The sequence below is a fragment of the Azolla caroliniana genome, unplaced genomic scaffold, assembly GCF_043228905.1.
Source record: "Azolla caroliniana isolate FFs.n. ecotype wild unplaced genomic scaffold, voAzoCaro1.0.p SCAF_5, whole genome shotgun sequence".
NCBI classification, from domain to species: Eukaryota; Viridiplantae; Streptophyta; class Polypodiopsida; order Salviniales; family Salviniaceae; genus Azolla; species Azolla caroliniana.
The window spans coordinates 24,577,137-24,600,403 of NW_028230440.1; the positions used below are offsets into that span (position 1 = coordinate 24,577,137).

At 36.0% G+C, this 23,267-nt stretch overlaps 2 protein-coding genes across 3 annotated transcripts; one reads left to right on the plus strand and one right to left on the minus strand.

Moving 5' to 3' along the window:
• Window positions 1–8,474: 8,474 nt before the first annotated feature.
• Window positions 8,475–14,678, plus strand: CCP1 (P-loop containing nucleoside triphosphate hydrolases superfamily protein). The gene is made up of 11 exons (XM_087320491.1): window positions 8,475–8,728; window positions 8,818–8,985; window positions 9,226–9,278; window positions 9,794–9,859; window positions 9,962–10,069; window positions 10,304–10,370; window positions 11,619–11,703; window positions 13,466–13,626; window positions 13,750–13,851; window positions 14,045–14,261; window positions 14,354–14,678. Exons 1-11 carry the CDS (start codon window positions 8,678–8,680, stop codon window positions 14,482–14,484), a joined length of 1,209 nt encoding a protein of 402 aa, XP_087176617.1. The 5' UTR covers window positions 8,475–8,677; the 3' UTR covers window positions 14,485–14,678.
• Window positions 14,679–16,658: 1,980 nt separating this feature from the next.
• Window positions 16,659–21,691, minus strand: ISPD (Nucleotide-diphospho-sugar transferases superfamily protein). 2 transcript variants are annotated; one of them, XM_087320492.1, is made up of 11 exons: window positions 21,333–21,691; window positions 21,044–21,115; window positions 19,571–19,626; window positions 19,407–19,486; window positions 18,856–18,941; window positions 18,696–18,773; window positions 18,454–18,522; window positions 17,517–17,585; window positions 17,345–17,391; window positions 17,171–17,261; window positions 16,659–16,960 (listed from the first exon to the last, which is right to left on the minus strand). In XM_087320492.1, the coding sequence occupies exons 1-11, from the start codon at window positions 21,591–21,593 to the stop codon at window positions 16,892–16,894; spliced, it is 978 nt and encodes a 325-aa protein (XP_087176618.1). In that variant the 5' UTR covers window positions 21,594–21,691; the 3' UTR covers window positions 16,659–16,891. The 2 variants fall into 2 exon arrangements, with proteins under 2 accessions (XP_087176618.1, XP_087176619.1); XM_087320493.1 differs by having other exon boundaries at window positions 19,571–19,684; window positions 21,333–21,401.
• Window positions 21,692–23,267: the final 1,576 nt, after the last annotated feature.

The window sequence follows — 23,267 nt, forward strand, 5'->3', positions numbered from 1 at the left end:
CCTTCTCAAAGACCAAAAACATAAAGAAGAGAAACGAAGAAAGTGTTTTAGAAGAAAAGTCAAAGAAAGAAGCACTTGTTGTCACATTCTAGACTCGAACCTTTGACATATAACACACCCAACACATAGTATTAAATAAATCATATGGAAACGCTTAAGTTACATGTAATCTTAGTATACATTGGTTTAATATTGTATAGTCTAGCATATAGTACATTCAAAATATTCTAGCCTTTAGTATATTATAGAAATATTCTAGTCTTTAGTCCATCCCAGTTCTAGATTCATGATGGTTTTCATGTCTCCTCCTCGAACCCCATTATGCTTCACAACTCCCATAACGCCAAGCCTCACCACCACCACTTGTGTAGTTGACGATATGGGAGGAATACGATGTTGACCAAATACTTGACTTGCATTTGCATCGTCAACACTTGCAATACCTCGTCTTGTGGAAGGGTTGCCCCATGTCTAATGCCACGTGGGAGCCAATATAGAATTTACAAAATGCCCCAAAGGTGGTCCAAGATTTTCATCACCAGTATCCCCACAAATTGGCGACCGGTTTGGGAAGGTGGTGTAAGAGGGGGGATAATGTCACATTCTAGACTCAAACCTTTGACCTATAACACACCCAATACATAGTATTAAATAAACCATATGGAAACCCTTAAGTTACATATAAAGTTGTATATGGTTTAATATTGTATAGTCTAGCATATAGTATATTCTAGACGGGTATATTCTATAGATATTTCTTGGGTATATTCTAGAGATATTCAATCTTAGAACTTGTATAAATATGTGTGTTCACCTAGATTACAATCAACTCCACTTGTAGAGATATGGGTGAATAACACCAGTTACAAAGTCTTGCAATTAATCAACTCATCCATTTGATTATCTTATAGTCTCTTGTGCATATTATCTACTTGTGACAATTGTAGTAAATGCTAGCTTCGGACATATAGACTATAATCAATATCAAAAAGATTTTAGAAACTAGATTCCTTATTAGTAAGGTAGAACGTAAAATTATTGTGGGAACTTCGACAATCGTGGGAAGTGGCCTATCGAGAAAAACCATTAATGGAAAGTCCGAACAACAATAGAAGCAATAGAAAATTCGTATGACGCAAGCCCCAACATTAAAGTAACTACAAGGGATGTTTTTGGAAATAAGAATTTCTTTGTCCAAGAGTCTTTCTACCAATTCATTCTAGGTCAACCATAACAATTGGCAATGGTTCGGTTCAATTTGAGAGGGTCTAAACCGAACCATTAAACATTTTTCAAACCATTAAACCTTTAAACCGTAAAAACCGCAGTTTCATGGTTTGGTTTCGGTTTTCCACATAGGTCAATTTTTTATTTTTTATTTTTTTTAAATTTATAATATTTCATTATTTAGAATTTTTAAAATTTTTAAGATGTTCCTAAAATGTGAGAATAAGAGTAAAAATGAAAAGATTGTTTAAAAACAATTTTTAAAATTTTTTAGAATTTTTTTTTACTTTTTTTTAATTTTTTTTTTTAAATTTTTAAATTTTAAAAATAAAAACCGTTAATCCGTTTAAAGCTCGGTTTTTTACTGCTGAAACCAAACCGAAACCGAACCGAACCGTTAAAAAAAACCTAAACTTGAACCGAACCGGTGAAATCGTTAAGCCGTTAAACCGCGGTTTCGCGGTTCGGTTCGGTTCAAACCAAACCGTTGCCGATTGCTAGTCAGCCATGCATCACTATAGCAAGAATGGAGACAACGGTGATAGACGATTAATCAACGTTCACACAGATTAGAAACCAAGACGAAAGAAGGTCATTTTAATTCCTTACTATTTGCCTGAACTATGTGCGAAATAAAGAGCACCTTTGCAACTATCCAATGTATAATTTTAAAAAGAAAACTAGGATTTGTAAATCGAGCAAAATAAAGAGCACCTTCGCGATTATCCAATGCAAAATCTAAAGATGTTCTCTAGATTTCTAGAACAAGCTTCTACAAGAAGGGGTTGTGATGGGCTAGAGAAGTAAAAACCCCTAGATTAGGAGATGAAGTAGAGGAGAAGTGTGTGCACCATCAACTAGTGGCGCTACTATAGTGATTACCAATAAGAATAAAGTAGTAAAGACTTACGAAGTAGAGGTGTGGTTGAATATTATGAGTATGTATTAAATGTGTTCTAGGAGTTTAGTTTTGAGAATTGATGTGAATATCAAGATGAGTGAATTGCCAGTTCATTGGGGATGGGTATCGTGAAGCAATTGTATCATGATATAAAAACAAAGTCAAAGTTCATTGGGGATGGGTTTCGTGAAACAATTGTATCATGATATAAAAACAAAGTCAAATAATATTGCATTTGTCACGTGTGAGGCTTCAACCCATAACCTCATTTATGTAATGTTGCATGTGATATGCGATCACCACTTGGCACACATTTTCAATACGCAATACAAAATCATACGCATGTAAATTCAAAGCAAAACTAACTGCCCCAATACCACTCATCCATAATCCAATCCTTGCACAAATAACTTGAAAAAGTGTCACCAACATTTGTTGGAAAAACCGACTCCAAAAAACTAGGACCAGAAACTATTAATAGTTACCATTGAATAAGTTTCCTTTTATTCTTCATAATGTAATTATAATCACACCACCTTGCGGAGCTTAGCATCTTCATCCCTTCTGAAAGAATCATTCAACAAAACAATCTATTTTTATGTAGCAGCTAGCCTGAGAGTGATATTGATCGATTTCACATGATTGGGAATCTATCACCAATCCACAATCTTTTGACTGTGCGGGGCGAGGAGTGTCGAGAATTGGAATGTGCCACAACCAAACAATGAATAATTAGGATTTGAACAATGAGTAGGAGAAATCTAAGCCAAGAGAGGGTTGATAATCATCCCTCATATTAGAAATTCTTAGATTGCAAAAAAGCGGCTCGAGAGAATAACTATAGGAAGAAGGATCGAGCTTCTAGTTTTACTCAAAAAAAGGAGGGGGAAGTTGATCATTTATGCTTGAACACGGACTAGTTTTAGGTGCTTATCCCCATTGTGTTGGTTTCTTTGGATCGATCACGAGTCAAAACACAGTTAGAGCACTAATGTGTCTCGAGTCAATATTTAATTCAATTAATATTGTTTAACATTATAGCATTCTCTCATTTTCTTTTTGATGATTCAATCTAGCAAATAAGGGGAGATGCATGACAACCATTGTTGCCCATCTATGGTGTTCCAAAACAATATGGTATGATTAAAGGTGACATGTTTGTTACTGTTAGTTGACCTTCATGAGCAAAGGTAATGTGTGAGCTCTAAAAACCATTTGATCACTCATCAAGAATAATTTAACAAGACCATATGAGATAGGGCATATTAGAGATGGATGTAAAACACGGCAAGACAAGATAGGAGAAAGGAATTGTGAACAAATGTTAGGATTTGATGGTCATTCATTGGTCCAAGGCTTTTACAAATGTCGCATGACATGTAAAACAGTTTTCCATTTGATTCCTATGACAAGAGATTATTACATGTCATGTACAACCAAACAAGAGATTACATCTTAAAATGTTTCTCATTTATTGAGTGTTACCCATAGGAGTGTACGGGGAGACATAAGGATGGAACACTATAAAGTGGTTGTTATGTATGTGTAATGCATATGGGCGTGTGAGGATGAGTATGTGTATGAACACATGCACATTTGTGTGCATGTGTACAAAGGTGAGAGAGTGGGTAAGTAATGTAACTGCCAACTTGTCTCATTCTTTTGTAACTGTTACCTCATGTACTATATATATAAACCCCACCCATGGGGCATAATGTAATATAGATTTCCCCCCCTCTCATTTGGTGTCATTTCTTATTTGTCTTTCCCTCTCTCTCTCTCTCTCCCTCACACCTAACCCCTTGGGAGGGGGGGTGGAGCCATCCTTGGCTTCACCCCCCACCCATCAACATTGAGGATGACAAACCATTAATAAATATAGCTATACATAGGGTACAAAGAAACTATATATCGAAGAACTTCAAATTTTGAACATACAGTTTTTGAAACTCTTGCACTAAAAAAATCTCTAACATGGACCCTCCAAGGTGGAGAGATCTCTAAAGTGAGGGAAACACCTTCACTTCCACATGTCATGGTCTTTTGCCCAATAACAAAGTCTATGGTCATGATCCAATTCATCATGACTTATGAGTATGACACATCTATTGTCTCGTTCACATTAGTGTCTTGGTTGAGACCTCGCTTTGTGTATTCCTTGATTAACTCAAGAATAGAATAGATTATATTTTTTACCATCTACGAGGAGGCGAATTTTGACCTATGATACTAAATAAACTTATTGTCTTGTATGTGACTCTTTCTCGAAAGGGGATTACTACTATGTAGTAAAACTTTCTACGTCAAAATAATGGGCTTACATATGCACTCACCAATCTTGGTAGGGATTTGAATAGAGACTTAATTATCATGCCCATCTAATAGGCCATCATACTTCTCATGAATTACTTTGTATGTTGGGCTGCAATAGATCTTTTACCCTCCATCTTCTTAAACATTTCATAATGTCAAGCACCTAGCCACAATGTGAAGGAGAGATAGAGCTCAACAAAGTTGCAATTACTTCTTTATTGATGAGTCTTTATGATTATATGATTGTCCTTCAAAAACTTATCTTTATATCTCTTGAGTTTTCTCGCAAGATTTTTTTTGCAATTGGTCTTTTTGATTGTATGATCATCCTTCAAAAACTTCTCTCTATATCTCTTGAGTTTTCTAGCAAGAAGAGTTCTAAGCATTGTTGTTCTTTGTACTCCATGATATTACGTAATTGGTTGAAGCCTTCTTTGATGAAGCAATGATATCCTCCTCTTATTCTATGAAAAACACCACAATGTAAACATAGTGTATTTCGGATTCCATCCTCGATGACGTAATTGATAAATTCATTCTTACTTAGATTTGCATGTATACTTCCCTATCTCGATTTCTAACGAGTGTGAAGAGGTTTTGATATGCGCTATCACACTATGAAATGCAATGAGATAGACGTGTAGCTATACAAGGAGGCCTAATAATAAATCCATTGTGCGACATGTGTAAAATGAGTGTCTTAAAGTGGGCCATGTTCCTATTAAAAGATGATGCGGGGCTAATTTAGAGATGAAGAACAAAAGTATGTGCAATGTACAATACCAAAAGCACTACTACGTCATGACTCCTAAACGGATCCCACGACTACGATGCAAAGCTACATTAATTTTTTATTTAATATTAAAGATTTGAAACTTGTTTTATATGTATAATGTGAAGATTTAAAATAGCTTGCCTCAATGTAAACACTCTAAAAACTCTGAAGTAATTTTTGTTTCTTGTCTAGTCTGTGAACATTACATTTCGATCTTTTATTTTACCTTCTCATATCATCAATGTTGGTACAACTTGCAATCACTAAGAAGCGACTCTTGAACCATTGTTTTCCATCCTTCCCCAACAATTTGCATGTAGGGATTTTGCGAGTTTCTCTTTAATGAGAAAGACAAATGAAGCTTGTGATGATTAAATGCTACTTCCAACAAGCAATTGGATGGCCCAAACTACCTTTTTTCAGACCATGGCCCATCATTACAAAGCTTCCATATTTGCTACATTGATTGCATTTCTACATGATGTGATCGCACTAGATGAGAATTTGTTTTAGAGATGGAAATAGGATTGTGCCTTAGAAAGATTGGTATGATCATGAATCATGATTAATGGAAGCAATCTTTTCCATCAATAAAGAGAATTGGGAAGATGGTTCTTTTTTTGCCACTATCGCCAATTGCATGTGAAAGAAGGTTTTCTAAGATGGATAAGATAAAAAATTGAATCCAACTCTCTAGTGTTGATGTGGGCTAGGTCATGTCTCGCGGATCAAAATCAGTCTTTTGTGGATCTTTAAAATCTCTCTCTCAAATGAGAGAATGAGCAATGGATTGCCGCAATATATGTTGTAGATCTATACTACTATAAAGATAATGAACTTTTTAGAGAATCAATCCATACAAAGATTGAGGTACATGGGTGTCTACTTGCCCCATAACATGCAATAAACAATAGGCCAACTAAGAGTTTCCTTCCCCCAACTAGAGATCGAGGCATGATGAGCATTTCACATACCTACAACTGAAAGATTTTGCAAATGATGTGAATGATTGATCCAATGTGAGGAACATTTTGTATATAAATGCTCAACTTTCAACCGCATCAAGAAGAAGTATGGTATTCTCTACGTGGACTCCACCATATGCATTCAAATTTCATATAATGATAATGGAGCTTGCGGAAACCTAGAGCTTTTAGCTTTGTTTAATGTATGGAAGACATGTTCATCCCGTGCATGTAATCATGAGTTGTTTTGCAGGAAAATTGTGGCATCTAGTAGGCTTTAGAACTTGAAATCTCTCTCTCTCTCTCTCTTTTTGGAAAAAAAAAAAGAAATCTCGCTCTCTCTCTCTCTCTCTCTCTCTTGAAAAAGAAAAAAGAAATAGAGAAAAGGTGGTTCATGTCCACGATGATTTGTTTATTCTGTCTCAAGGGTCAAATTTGGCCTCCATGTGGTTGATAAAAAAACCTATTCTATTATCTATTATCTCTTGAAAACAGGCAGAGACTATTGGAAAGATTGTTATAATTACGATTAATGGGAGCAATCTTATCCATTGATAAAGAAAACCGAGAAGCCGATTCTTTGTTTGTCACTTGTCATCAATTGCATCTAAAAATAAGGTCTTCTAAGCTTAATAAGATCAAAAACAAAATTCGAATTCCAAACCATCTGTATGTCTCTAGTTGTTGGTTTGATGGTTGTGTGTGTGTGTGTGTGTGTGTGTGTCTCTCTCTCTCTCTCTCTCTCTCTCTCTCTCTCGTAAGTGCCCCACCTTTCAACCACATCAAGAAGGAAGTATGCTACGTGGAGTCAACCACAAGCATTAGTATAACAATCATGGAGCTTCGAAAAAACCTAAAGTTTTGCATAAAGCCGATTTCGGCATCTAGCAGACATCTCCGTCTCTTAAAAGATTGGTAACTTGGGACCAACTTTAGTCTCACGGGTCGAATTGGGAGTCCTCATGGACGACTAATAAAAGAAAATTGACCCTACAATATCTTAATAAATGCAACTTAAACTAATGTTTGCGGCCACGAATGGAGTAGGAACAAGACTAAAAATTCCGACGACTAATAAAAGAAAATTGACCCTACAATATCTTAACAAATGCAACTTAAACTAATGTTTGCGGCCATGAATGGAGTAGGAACAAGACTAAAATTTCCGACGACTAATAAAAGAAAATTGACCCTACAATATCTTAACAAATGCAACTTAAACCAATGTTTGCGACCATGAATGGAGTAGGAACAAGACTAAAATTTCCGACGACTAATAAAAGAAAATTGACCCTACAATATCTTAACAAATGCAACTTAAATTAATGTTTGCGACCATGAATGGAGTGGGAACAAGACTAAAATTTCTGAGAGAAGGCAGGCGAAGAGAATACGTAGAAGCACATGCGGACCGGATCATTGACAATGCAAGCGTTAATGTCAGACGATGGATGAATATGCCATGACATGTCAATATACATACATTACATAACATACATAACATACATACATACATACATACATACATACATACATACATACATACATACATACATACATACATACATACAAACATACATACATACATACATACAAACATAACATAACATAACATAACATAACATAACATAACATACAAACATACATGTATATACGTACACACATACGTACATACATACATACATACATACATACATACATACATACATACATACATACATACATACATACATACATACATACATACATACATACATACATACATACATACATACATAAGGAATATCATCAATCCATTGGTGAAACCAGTGTTGAGACTAAATGTCAATTAGTTGGTGGGGGGGGGGGAGGGGAGCTCTATGGGCGGACACGAGTGATTAGCCATTAATTAGCCGTTAATCGGTCTGTTGATCGGTCAATTAATTAACCAACTTGGCTAACTAATTACTAATTAGCTAATTAAGAAAAAGGCAATGGAAGAATTAAGTAATTAGTTAATTATGCAGATATTTGATGCCTATTATTATTATTAACAGTTGGCAAGAAGGAAGAAACAGCTCTCTCTCTCTCTCTCTCTCTCTCTCTCTCTCTCTGCCTCCTTCCCAGAATTAGGGTTTCAGAGCGACCTTCTGCAGCACCAATTCCTTCGTGCTCACCATTGGAGGGCGAAGAGGAGGCTGCAGAGATCCATCCCATAGCCTCTCTGCATCCGCACCATCGACTTCCCCCCATCGCAGACTCTGTATTTTCAGAACTTTGGCTTCCACATCCACCGGATTTGCGTTTAGTTGTGTCATGACCCCACCATAGCCTCTGCATCAGATTTCAGTTCCTGACAGCTTCCGTGTGTCTGTGTCTCAGAATTTAGGCTTCACCTCATTAAAGTGATGCCATAGAAGAGTAAATTCCTTTGGCTTCTTCTTCTTCTTCTTTGCTGTACCTCTAGATCTCTGCTCTGATCGAAAGGTTGGTTCACACTATTCTTTGAAACACAGTATGCAAGAGAAGAAAAACAAGCTTCCTGCTCTCACTCGATGGTCTTTTGAGGTAAGATCGGATAAAAGGAACCTCCTTTTATCAGCATTCATCGTTATCTTCATCATTATTGTGCTCACCAATTATCATCATCATCACAGGAATTTGAACAAGTGTATGATACGAAATTCGGGAGAAAAATTAAGGACGAATTCGAAGAGCCAGGCAGTCAATTACATATCCGTACGAACGGAGAGGCTAAGCCGCAGAGCAACGGTGACCTGAATACAACAAAAGTGATGGCAGCCTATGAGAGATACACGGTTCAGGTAAATCGCCTAGAAATGTATGAACATGCATGTAAGTGTTTTTGTATGTATGTACGGGCATACGTGTATATATGCATTTCCACGCTTGTTTTGTGTACAGGTATGCACATTTATGTTTAGATGTATTTGTATGTCTATGTATGCTTCGTGTATGTTTCTATATATATTTTTTAAGCTCAAGTCATGCAGTTATTTCATCTCTTCACAACTCATAAGCCTATGCCTTCTGTCTTTTTTTAGTCCAATGGAGGCGTGCCTCACCGCGCGGGAAATAATGGTTCTTCTGACACAGTGTAGGTTATTCTATTGCCTTAAAACTCTCTAAAACTAATACTAAAGGTTGAGATTTTTTTCATAGAACAAAAAATAAGATATATGGCATTTGGATATGAATACTTTGAAAAATGGTTTAGGGTTTCAGTGACTGAAAAGCACAAGATGATAGTCGATTAGAGTGGACGTATGTAGTGGTAATAGGGTTCTGAGATGGTGGCTGAAGTGGGACATATATTCAATGTACATGGACACGTGCATACATGCATACAAACAAGGAATGGATATAAATATGTGCATATATGATATACATACTGCAGATTAGATTTCATGCTATTTTGCAGATGGAAGGATGTTCTTGGTATTTGGTGTGAGCAATGTGTTTCAGATTAGAACTCCTTGTGTTCGATCCTCTAGATCTTTTCCCTTGCTGATGTATTTCATGCCAACATGTTTGTGATCTAAAAAAAAGACCATTTTGATGTATGAATGCTTGATAAGTCAATTTTTCTCTGTGCCTGTAATAAATGATCAGAGTGAAAAGCTTATTGCCATCTTTCGAATCTGTGGAAATGAGGACATTGGCTGAGAGCCTTGCAAGGTATATTTTTTGAACAAGAATGAAATTCATAGAATGGTTTTGACACCTTTATACTTAATGCTACATTTTCTGAAGGTTCCATGTTTTTCTGATCCTTTGTAGAGATATTCTTGACGGAAATCCTGATGTTCGGTGGGAATCAATCAAGGGCCTAGATCATGCTAAGAGGTTACTCAAGGAGGCTGTAGTTATGCCCATCAAATATCCTCAGTATGTATAACTGCTATTTGAGTAATGTCTTATAGTTCAGAGGAATAATGGTCTTGCTTCCTGAAAACAATATAGCAATGGTACTTATCTAAGCTCTTTACACCCATTCTAGCACATAAACCTATCCAAGAAAGTGTAGTCTTGTGGAAACATTGTCCAAGCTGTTAAGCACTGTATTAGGTTTAATATGCACTTTTGCAATGTGTGATCATTTTAGTGTGTGAACTTCTGCAGATATTTTACGGGATTACTATCACCATGGAAGGGAATATTACTTTTTGGCCCTCCTGGAACTGGCAAGGTAATATTACTCTTGGAAAGCAATATTCCTGGTTTTTGCCACATGTACTTGTGCCTGATAATTTACATATGTCTATAATGTATGCTTAATTTATAGAAATTTTGAATGATGTGTCAACATATCTGTTAATTGAATCAGTTATAGGTCTATGTTGATGTGATATCTACTTTGCTTCTGTAAAACAAACTCCCTTGATGGCGTGCTCCACGAAAGTACATTGGAAAGGATTGTTAAGCCTGACAACATAATTTGAAGGGATATGAAAATTCTTAACATCACAGGGTGTAGGTTTCACCAGAAAAGGCTTACCCAAATGTTTGGAAGGGGTTGGGAAATTTAAAAGCTACATTTAGCTATATACTTACAGCGGTATATTTTTAGATGTTGAATTTGGTAAATTTGGTTGTGCTATGTATATCATATTTCCCATGGCGTTTGGGTGCCATTTGACATTCTTCACAGTATTATTGTGGGGTTTGAACCGTTCTGTTTTCCTGTAACTTGATACAGATATATGTTTGTGGTGATCCAAGTTCATTTTGAAGTTATTGTGTTTTCTTGATAACTGTTCTAACTTCATTAATATGTTAAAATAATATTTTTTGCCTTCCATTATATGGTATCAAAGAATCGTAGTATAAAAGATTTCTCTTGATAATGTGATAAATATTGTGTAGTAATCCAAAGAAAGGTATATCGGCTATCCCAATAATGATTCCTTTTTATCTCCAGGATATCTTTGGATACATGCCAGACCTTTGTTTTGCTCATTCCTTTTTATCTCCAAGATATCCTGACATTTTCACATGCTATGAACTGTCACAATAGATATATCTTCGGTTTGAGAGTGTCCAAACTGAACCGTTTAAAAAATGTGAAACCTGAACCGAACCACAAAACCGTTAAACCGACCTTTTAGGTAAAAATCCAAACTGTTAAACCATTAAACCAAAGTTTTGTGGTTTGGTTTCAGTTTTCAATTTAGGTCAAAATTCAAAATTTAAAAATTTTCATTATTTCAAGATATCCTGACATTTTCACATGTCGTGAACTGTCACAATAGATATATCTTCGTGCTTTTCTTCCCTTTCACTATCACCCATCCCTGTTACCATCACTTCGTTGTGGATTGCTGAGAAGAAAGCTACTCTTGAAGCGTAAAGTTTGGTTTTTGTGATTCAGCTATACTATATTTAGAGAGGATCAACCTTTTTTGCTTATTATTTTTATATTGGAGCTGTATGATAGACAATGTTGGCAAAGGCAGTTGCAACTGAGTGCAAGACAACATTTTTCAACATTTCAGCATCATCAATTGTCAGTAAATGGAGAGGTATGATCTTGGTTATCTGTTTTCTGCACATCACAATTTCAGCTAATCTTTCATTATTGAAAGTTTGTTATCATGTAAGAAGAATTATTATCAATTTCAAGAGACTCTTTTGAAGCCCATTCTGTCGATACTTGATCAGATGCTGCATCTGAATTGGAAATTGTCACCTTTTCACCTCCAAAACAAAACAGAACCTCCAAGTGAATCAAGTGATATTTTGCACAAAAGATTGAAGAGAAACCTGGAACATACAAAGCTGCTAGAAATAAATAATTATCGGGTTTACAGAATATTGGAAAATTGGAATTATATCTGTCTGTTACTGGACCTTGACAGGAAATTGGAATCCTCAAAAATGATGGTCTGTACCTTGAGGATGTAAGTGAGGTTAATTACGCACATAGTTCTCTAAGCAATGGACCCATTCGTAAAAACAATTACAAAGGTGTCTGAAATTTTGAATGGCAATAGAAGCCAAATCGTAATACTGAGCTTCCATGCATTATAGAGAGAAATTTCTCTATATGACTAACAATCGGCAATAGTTCGGATTGAGAGTGTCCAAACCGAACCGTTTAAAAATTTTGAAACCTGAACTGAACCACGAAACCGTTAAAACTGAACTGTTAGGTAAAAATCAAAACTGTTAAACCATTAAACCACAGTTTTGTGGTTCGGTTTCAGTTTTCAATTTAGGTCAAAATTCAAATTTTAAAATTTTAAAATTTTCATTATTTCAAAATTTTTAAGATTTTTCCTAAATGTGAGAATTAGGCTTAAAAATGAAAAGGTTGTTTAAATAAAAGTTAAAAAATTAAAAAAACCTCAAACTGTTTAGACCGCAGTTTCAAACCATTAAAACCGAACCGAACCGAACTGTTCACCCCCAAAACGAACCGTTTAAACCGTTAAGCCGCGGTTTTACGGTTTGGTTCAAACCAAACCATTGCCGATTGTTATATATGACACCTGAGCTGCTTGTACAGGTGACCCAGAAAAGCTTGTGAGAGTACTGTTTGAGCTTGCTAGGCATCATGCTCCTTTCACAATATTCCTTGATGAAATAGATTCCATCATCAATCAATCTTGACAAGAAAGTGGAATCCTCAAAAGTCATAGTCCATACGTACCTTGAGGTTGTGAGGTGAATTACCCATACAGTGCAATGTATCCACTCTTCAAAATCATCCTGTTCATAGAAACAAATACAAAGATATCTGAAATTTGAATGGCAGTAGAAGCTGAATCTTAATCCTTCACCTTGGCCTTTTTCATTCATTTATGTGATGCTTGCTATGGCAATTAAACACTGCACCTCCTTTTTTGGGATTTGAGAATTTTGTCACTTTTTCTTGGTACAGGCTTCATGCCCCAAAATATTCTTACACAGTCTTACTGCCTACTGCAGCAAGACCAGCCTATATTTCTCATATCATCCTAAGTGGCTCATTTGACCTAATGTAGATAATGGGATTTGAGAATCTTGTTGCTCTTTCTTGGTTGTTGGCTTCATGCACCAAAATAGCCTCACGCAGTCCTACTGCAACAAGTCCAGCCCATATTTCTGATGTCATTCTAAATAGCTCAGAAATGACTCATTCGACCTGGCGTTCATATTAAAAAGGCAGATAAAGTTAGAACAACAGTTGGTCTCATGGACTCTGAAATTTGTAAAGTTTTTTTTATGTAGGTGTAAAAAGCCTGATATTTCATGCATTACTGAGAGAAATTTCTCTGTATGACACCTGAGCCACTTGTACAGGTGACTCAGAAAAGCTTGTGAGAGTTCTGTTTGAACTTGCTAGGCATCATGCTCCATCCACGATATTCCTCGATGAAATAGATTCCATCATCAGTCAACGTGGTGAAGGTAGAAGTGAACATGAAGCTAGCCGCCGTCTAAAGACAGAGTTGCTGATACAGGTGCTAGTTTGACTCCCTCGGTCATATTCATGAGAATGGGTGATATTTATGAAGAGTACCCTTTTGCATGCTATACTTCAGAAACAAGCTCTTATTTCTTGACATGTGTATTTGTGATCTTAGATGGATGGTCTGATGCAAACAAATGATATGATCTTTGTACTAGCTGCGACAAACTTGCCATGGGAACTTGATGGTGCCATGCTTCGACGGCTTGAGAAACGTGTATCCTTGTTTATAAGTTATGGCTAAGAGTATTGCTTTGTGGAATAAAAAACCATATGCAGGATGTTGGCTTCATTGTTTCTTCCAATAAATGGACTAGATGGCATCTCTTTGATGTTTGTTACCATTATCTTGAGTTGTGCCTCGGATGAAATTATAAAAATGGAGTCAGGGTTCCTTAATAGTTTAATAGATTTTAGTACCTCTTCCTGAGAAGGAAGCTCGACGTGCTATGTTTGAAGATCTTTTAAAACCTCAAAAGGACATCAAGCTGCCATATGACGCTATGGTAGATGCTACAGAAGGGTATTCTGGTTCGGATATACGCATTGTTTGCAAAGAAGCAGCAATGCGACCTCTCCGCAGGCTAATGTCCATACTGGATGTCAATGGGAGAGAGACAGAGGAAGGTATGTTAGCTCTTCTGAAAAGCATGTAAATGTACAAATAATATTTATTTATTTAATTTTGGCTTAACCATAAAATGTGGGGTGCTTTTCAGCTTTGCCTGAAATGGGTCCAATTACACCTGACGATGTAGACAAAGCTTTAAAAACAACAAGGCCCTCGGCACACCTACTAGCTGAGCGATATAAGAAATTCAATGATGAATATGGTAGTCATGCTCTATAGTACAAAGTTATATTTTTATTTCTGCTATTACCTCGCGTTTCAATAAGAGTTATAGATAGCTACAAGGCACTTTAGTGTCCATTTTTTGAGGAGATATTTTCCTCCAAATCTGTGAAGTTAACATGGGAGGAACATGTGAAATGCAGAAACTGATAGTAGTTTGTTATTAAATATCTAATATGTCATTTTACTCAGCTTATTTTAATTTTTCCTTGATGCTAAACATTTTCCTTCTTTGTGAATTTTGAAATATTACTCTTTTGACATACATACAAATCATAAATCTCCTTTATTTTAAACCAAATACACCTTGCACTGTGTATGAACGGTGTCCTAAATAAGCAACCATGGTGTTCGAGGATGAAATTTAATAAAACAATCAAATCTTACAGGTGCCCTTCTGTCATGCAATATCTAGCAATACCAAAGCTCCCCCAAAATAAGTGGAAGCTTATCTAGATCTTTTTAATCTGGTAGCAAATTTTGGTGTAGAAAAGAAATGAAAAAATAGAGATTGAGAAATGCCTATAATAGGTTTTTATGGAAGCTTATTTAGATATTGTTAATCTGGTAGCAAATTATGGTGTAGAAAAGAAATGGAAGTTCATAACTTAGTTTCATCAAACAAGACAATATTTTCATGAACTTATTTATACAACCAAACAATCAACTTGTTTAAAACACGAATTCCAAATATGCAATTTGATACAAATATTTGATCACTGGCTATTTAACATCTACCCTCGGAAACAGTTTCATATGTCCACTTTTTTCACATTCACTTATGCTTGGTGGGGCACGTGCGTTCAAGAATATTCTGTTATAACAATTTTATTATCCTTGTCATAAGTATAATAAAGTACATCTCATATACCATGCACTCTCATCATGAGAAGCAGTGGGAAAGTAGTTAAGGAGGTAATGAGGTGGGGCTATATAAACCAAGCCCCTTTCTTACATATAGCATTGATTATAATAGATTTACTTTTAGCATTATCTCGCTTGATATAATTTATATACTCGTTAATTTATAAACCGTGCTATCCTTACCATTACTATAATAGTAATAACCTTACGGCAAAGTAAATCCTCCCAGATGTTTTTGCAATACTAAATGACATAAAGGCAACTCCTCAAAGGACATGGTGCCCACAAAGCTCAATCACAAAAACCTCCAAAAATAATGAGAAGACTAGAAACATGTTGAATGTGGGAGACTGTAATGCTAGAGTTTTGATCTTATAAAAATGCAAAACCATATTTGTCAAAAATGTCTAATTGAGTTGGGAAATCATGTCTAATGTTCGTACTCAAGTAGTTGGGACTTCAAATTTTCAAACTGTTGCTCTTGTAATCTAGCAATGGCAAAACCTTTTTAGAACACCATCCATCAGTCTTCACTGCATCAATCAACAGTTTGTCATTTGTCTTTATAGAATAGCCTTCATCAAAATGTATATATAAATATTCAGTTTCAGTTTTATTCGCACAAGTAGCAATGGGCACAGTTCAGTTTCGGTTCAGTTCGGTTTCAAGGCAAAGAAACCAAACCAAACCAAACCAAACCAAACCGTTTGTGTAAAAGTTAAAACCAAACCGAACCATTTAATAAAAAATTTAAACCTAACCATTTAAATCAAACTAATTAAACATCTAAATAAACAAAAATACATTAAATTATTAAATCAATAAAAGAAACTTTAATTGAACCATTAAATTAAATAAACATTTAAGTTAAATTAATTAAATCAATAAAAAACCATTAATTAAAAAATTCAATTAATAAACTATTAAGGTAAAAAAAATTTAACCAAAAACCTATAAACCTATAGACCAGATTTTTAGAACCGAACTGAACCCGAACCGTTTGTTCAAATTCAAACCAAACCAAACCATTAATTTTTTTGGGAACCAATAAACTGTTAAACCATGGCTTAATGGTTCGGTTTGGTTTGAGCTGAAACCGTGCCCATTGCTTGCTACGCACAAGCATGGGGAAAGAAAGAGGTATAGGAAAGAAAGAAAGAAGCATAGGTATATATATTGGTCCAAATAGAGAAGCTTCTCGGTCAATATAGGAAAGATTTCTTACAAGTATTATAATTACAAGCCATGCATAGGATTTGTAGCGCACAGTAGTATTAGTATTGCACAAAGAATTTCTGGAGCTACACTCTTACAAATTGAGAGCTACACTCATATTAGAATTACAAGCTCTTACAAATTGAGAGGGTTGTTTACAATTCATAAATAAGGTTTGAACAATGCTCAAAGAGGGAATATCAACAAGAAAACTGATATTACCACCCTCTCAATTAAGGCTTGTCTTGACAGCATATAGATGAGTAGCACTAGCAAGCTAAAATGCTGGATATATTGAGAAGTGACTCACTCAACTTAAGATGTTCTATTGGCTCTGCTCTCTACTTTGATGCAATATCCTTTCAGCAACAATCATGTCATCTGGAGTAGTAACCTGAAAAAAAGTATCATCTCATTAGAACTCCGTTAGTCTTGTTTAGTACTAAACAAACATTTAAATTATTTTTAAATTACTTTTTCATCTACCATGCAAGTCAGTTACCCTTGTATGTGATTCTGGTGTTACTTCCATTGACTTTAATAATAAATTATTTTAAAGTATAATGATGGTTTGATCCATTCATAGATTTAGTGAAAAGAGAACCTTGATGTTTGTATATGAGCCTTCTGTGATGAAGACTGGATGATTAAGATGCTCAACGATGGAAACATCATCGGTAACCTCCAAATTTCTCCTGTTAATGTATCACAACTTAAGAGTGAATCATTAAAATTTTCTTATATCTATTATGCGTAGAAATGGTGGTTAAGACCATACTCTTCAACCAGTTCAAACCCCTTCCTTAACAAATTTGGTTCAATGACCTGTTCAATAATAATGATATTTTGATTCAACAAATATGATGTTGACTTATAAATAAACCTATCTCGATACAAATAAACTGGATGCAACACACAAAGCTACAAACTAGCAGAGGTTAAGAAATCACCTGAGGTGTTTGCATTTCCCAAAGAAGTTTCCTGTCCAATGTTCGCATGACAAAACCATCAGATTTAGCCTGCAAAATGGGTGTCCACAGAATATTAGTATCCCTCATCTGACGACGTCATTTTAAAAGAATTAGTTGGTCTTATTCTATTTTGTTAATTCAAGTGGAGATATCAGTAGAAATCCTTCCATCTCATTGTATGTATACAATTAGACCACATCTAACCAAACTCAAATCTTTGTTTGCACATATTGTTGAGGATAGCCCTAAAACATGGTCGCTATGGGTTTGACTGTATATACAGTGCTGATGAAATTTGCTTAGTCAACTCTCCATCACACAATGCTCTTGCACAAAAGGAAAGATCAACAGAGACTTAAGATGATAAGAAGCTAATAAGAAATTCTCATAAGTTTCCAGGTTTCTGGATTCATTATGGTCTGGATGGTAACCTTTGAAGCAGGCAGGCCCTAGATGTACATGCATACCTCATTGTATACAACATTTCAATATTTTGGCATTCAGAATGGCAGCAACCCAGCTGTGTATTGTCTTTCAAAAAACTTAAAGGTCATGTAAGGGTGGAAAATGTGAAGTGACGACAAATAACAAAATCTGTTCAAATGAATCCATTTTCATAAAGGATGAGTGAAGCACGTGATGACAACAGTACAACAATAAGCACCAAAAGCCATTGCAATCTTGAGTCGATATCAGAGTATCACTATTTCATATATTTAAATTATATTTTCACTTTCCTTATTGCCGAACAAGTTTTCCTATGAAGTGTGCCACAAGGAGCAGAACTGCTGCCACACGAGAAGAAACCATAGACCTCTTGATGAGATTGTATAGATTTAAGCATATCAAGATATATTTTTCAAACATTTAACCAGTTTCTCTACTTCAGAGTTGAAAGGTTGAGCTATGAATGAACCTCCTTGATTGTGCCTTTCACGGGTACTCCAAGCACAGCTGCACCATGAACATACGCATCTGAAATCACCTGTTAAGAAAACAAACTGCTTATAAGATTAATATATTTGAGAGTTTGAAGCACAATTTTCTGTGTGAAAACATAGTATTATTTATTTACATATAGTATGTATTGATGATATACAAAAGGAGGGCATAGATAAATAGCCAGATTTTTAACATAGCATAAGTATATTCACCTACTTTGCGGATATCCTTTAACAATACCAAAGGCCTTGCCGAATCATGTACACAAGCAAGCTTAGCGTCATCAAATATTTCCTGTGGCAATCAACATTCCCAAAATAGAAATATATTTAAAATTTCAACTAGTCACATGCCAAGTATCATTACTCATATATACCTTCAGTCCATTCAGAACAGAAAATTGTCGTTCTCTCCCAGGCAGTGCAAATTTGAGTTCAACCTCATCACTAGTCCTACTAGCTTCTGCACACAAGCAAGCACCCACAGGAAAATTGTTATAAACTTAATATAAGTAAGACATTATGTGTGTGCTGACATTGTCTCTGATATTATATCGTCTATATCAACCTGAATCACCACTGTGGAGATTTCTGTGTGCATCAATTCCTATTTGATTAAATATATAATGAGAAGAGAAGAAGTATATGATATTACATACTAATGCATATACACATGCAAGATGCCTTTTTGTGGGTACTTGATTCACTGTTATTCCAATTTCTCATTTTGGAGGGGAGGATGATCAGAAACAAGCCTGATACCACAACTATGATGAAATATTATACAGAAATCAAGAACTTCCAGAATAAAACTTTGCATGTCCACTAAAAGAACAATTCTATCACTTCAAGAAATTACATCTACCAAACTATGCACAAAGTTGATTTTTTTCTTCGTGCACACCATCAAATAACAGCTATAACAAACCTTCAAATATATCTCTATATGATGGATCACATACGATAACAATCTCCTTTACCTCCTCCATTTTGATGAATGTATGGAAACTGTGAAATCATAATAAAAGCAATTACTATAATATCTAGCATAATATTAATCTTGTTCACAGTTGAAAGGAAATGATCACATGCCTGTGAAGTGCAATAGGCTTCCCAAGCAGCGGTAGATATTGCTTTGGCATACTTGCCTATGATGTAGAACCATGAAGAAAAAGGAGAGCCATTGAGTTAAAGCATACCTACAGGCTACACAATAATATCACTAGTATAGATGAATATTTACCCAATCAAATACATTGTGTGCAAAATTACACAACAAAACTGAACTAGCTTACCTGTCTACTACAGTTTCTTGACTACATGTCTTTATATTAGCAATGCAAAGTTACACAATAACTCTGAACTAACTTACCTGTCTCCTACAATTTCTTGTTCAAGCTTCAAACGCATGATCAATACTTATATTAGCACAAGGGACGGAATGATATAATGCATCGTTGACTTCTTCCATGAGCCCACACCTCTACTAACAACATGCCAAGGAGTCACAATAAAGTGGGTCGTGGAATGTCGACAACAACCGAGGTTACAAGTACTAGACCATAAAGCACATGACCCATACTATCATTAGATCATGAAGATCAGTGTTTGCCATGGCCAATCCATGTGAGGACACCCAGAAGCACTAGGTGAACCTCATTCCAGTACAACTGTTACGGGCATAACCATAACTTATCCCGTGGTATTTTGTACAATAGTTTTGTACACACGAGGATAAGAGTGAGGGTTAATCAAGAATGTAAAGAAGGGAGGATTACTCTTAATCCTAGGGATTGAGATAACCTTTAAGGGCCAAGTATGAACTTGCCTGGGGGCCTTGGGTCTTGCTATAAATATGAGGCCTAGCTAACCTCATTGGGGGAATCATTCGACTGCATCAAGACTGTGATCTTGTGGTGAACATACCCTTGCAGCGAGTGAGTGTCAATACCAAGTACAAATCAAAGCCCATAGCAGTGGTATGGGACGCCACTCAAGGCTCGGGTCTCATCAACATAGTCTCAACAGCATCTGTGAGATGCCATGTGGAAGAGGCTAGCTAATCCCCTGTATATACCTGAACTACATAGGCTCCTAAAACACCACATGTTCTGACATGTTTCAGGTTTTTATGGGTTGTCCCAAGTCCTAAGAGAACAGATTTCCCAGTTATTCTGCCATTAAATCCATTCAGATCAGCTTTTGACATTGATCCTTAAGCCTATGCCCATAACACAGACATTTTCCCATGTGCAAAAGAGCCCTTCTTACTTCATGTTTCATGATCCCTCTAATTGTGAGGCTCTTTATACTTAGATAGGCATGTTCTGCCTCACCTACATAAGCTCATAATGTAGGGAATGGATCAATGTCTGCAGTGTTTAGCAAATCAAAGTGCGTGAATCTTTTTGTGAATAATAGTGGGGAAATGTATCGATGAATCATAGTGTGCAATATATATATATATATATATATATATATATATATATATATATATATATATGTATGTATGTATGTATATTGAAACAAATAGTTTGCAGAAAGAAAGATGAGCGAGCATCTTACCCCCATCCTCTTGCCTTGACCGCCTGCTAAAAGGATGACTGATATGCTTCTGGGAGGAGGGAGAGAGAGACCCTGTTATTTTCCACAGAAATAAAAATAAAAATAAAAATAAAAGCATTAGGATGTAACAGATCATTCTTAAACAGAAGGCTGTGAAGAACCACACAATACTCGGAAGTTTCATGGCAACCTAAAGATCTAAAACCCTACACGCTAAAACTTTAACCCAAACCCTTAGCAAATCTTTAAAACTTAATATAATCAAATCCTAAAACCATGAACTACAAACCTGAGAAGCTTGAGAATCTGATCGAGTATCAGGGGCGACGGCAGAAACAATCCGGAGTGGGCAGGGAGGGCGAATCAGAGTAAAAGGCTTGGGGAAACCTTTGAGAGGGGAGCGAAGATTTGTGGGAGAGGCGGAGGAAGAAGAAGAGAGGCGTGATGAAGGGGATCTAGCTGGAGCTAATTCTGTTATTGTGGAGGAGCAGTATTGGAGGGGGGTGGAACAGGGGATGGAAGGGGAGAAGAAGAAGCAGAAGCTCTCCATATCTGCTGCTTAGCTTAGCTAATGTGAAGCTGAAGGTTAAGTAAGAGCTTCTTTCTGTCTCTAGATTTGTTCCTTGGCCTTCTCCTCTGCTCTCTGCTCTGCTCTGCTCTGTGCTCTGCTCTCTGCTCTAATGGATAATGGATGGATCATGGCACCAAACAAGAACAAGTTCTTGTTTTTTCTTTTTTCTTTTTTATATCTTTTTCTTTTTTCTTTTTTTATTTGTTTCTTTGTTTTTTATTTTATTTGTTTGTTTATTTTTTATTTTATTTATTTTTTGTTTGTTTGTTTTTTATTTTTTGCTTGTTTGTTTATTTTTTTATATTATTTTGTATTGTATTTCCTTTGTTTTTTAACCTATTTGTTATTGTATTTATTTATTTAACCAATTTCTTATTGTTTTATTTATTTATTTAACCCCTTTCTGGTACTCTTTTAGCACACCCATTTTAGCTAAGCCAACCCAAATGGGTACCTTTGTATCAACTATAAATTGAGCAAGAAGTAAGCAGCTAAGTAGGTTGGTTTTGATCTCCTATGTGCATTTCACAATATTTATTTATTTATTTAACCTGTTTCTTATTATATTTATTTATTTAGCCTGCTTATTCTTGTGTATATTTATTTAATCTGTTTTATTGAATTTATTTATTTAATCTTTTCTTATTGTATTTATCTATTTACTTTCTACATTTTTTTGTTATGTATTTAATGGATGGCCAAACCAAGAACAATCCTTGTTTTATTTATTTAATCTATTGTTTATTGTATTTGTTTTCTATTTCATTTTTTTGTTGTAGAGGAGTCCTCCTTTTATTTATTTATTCCATTCATTTTGTCTATTTTTATTGTGTTTATATTGTGGTATTACCATGAACCTTAACCAAGGCCCACCTAACCAGGGTCACATTGACCACACCCAAATTAGGGCTCAGTGTACTCCCCTCCCCATAACCAATTGGAGCGGGAAAACGCCCACTGCGCTAAGAGTAGTGCCTATAAGATGTAACTTGAACTTCATGTAAAGGGGCTATTTTCGGAGCACTTCACATCTTGGTGGAGAAGACAAGCAGAGCAACCCTAACTCACGACCCCAACAACACACGCCACGATGCAGCACGACAACAACAACAACAACACAAACTCCATGAATCTAGAATTCTTGCAATAGCAAACTCAAGAGCATCAACACACATCGCCAATCGACCAACTGGTTCATACAATGTCCAACATTATTTTACAGGTTAATCATACTAACCAAGCCATGTTGGCATTCCTCTCAACACGATCTGAGCCACAATAGAATCGTCCAGACCCCTGAATTCGCCCAAAACCATTTTTCGGCCTACCATCAGAGGACATCCTCTCTTGCTTGGATCACTTCGAAATGATGGCCACTTACCACCAGTGGCCACACCACCGGAAGGCAATGGAAATGAAGACACTCCTCGAGAATGTTGCAACAACATGGTTCGTGCAGCAACCCGAGGAGACATGCAACGACTGGGACCTATTACGGGCAACCATGATTCGGAATTTTGCACATCAAGACTCCCATCAGACGGCCCTACAACAACTCAAGTCAATCGCCCAGCAACCACGCGAACCCATCACCCAGTTCGCGGTTCGGTTTGTGCAGATCCTACGATGGGCTGGCCCCAACATGTCAGAAGA

Excerpts from the sequence above, each read along its gene's own strand:
- CCP1 (XM_087320491.1), top strand. The coding sequence starts at position 8,678 with ATGCAAGAGAAGAAAAACAAGCTTCCTGCTCTCACTCGATGGTCTTTT. Across the intron at positions 8,729-8,817 it reads TCACTCGATGGTCTTTTGAG|GAATTTGAACAAGTGTATGA; the intron begins GTAAGATCGGAT and ends TCATCATCACAG. Across the intron at positions 11,704-13,465 it reads AATTGTCAGTAAATGGAGAG|GTGACTCAGAAAAGCTTGTG; the intron begins GTATGATCTTGG and ends CCACTTGTACAG.
- ISPD (XM_087320492.1), bottom strand. The coding sequence starts at position 21,593 with ATGGAGAGCTTCTGCTTCTTCTTCTCCCCTTCCATCCCCTGTTCCACC. Across the intron at positions 19,487-19,570 it reads AAGCCTATTGCACTTCACAG|TTTCCATACATTCATCAAAA; the intron begins GCATGTGATCAT and ends ATGATTTCACAG. Across the intron at positions 18,523-18,695 it reads TGTTAAAGGATATCCGCAAA|GTGATTTCAGATGCGTATGT; the intron begins GTAGGTGAATAT and ends TTTTCTTAACAG.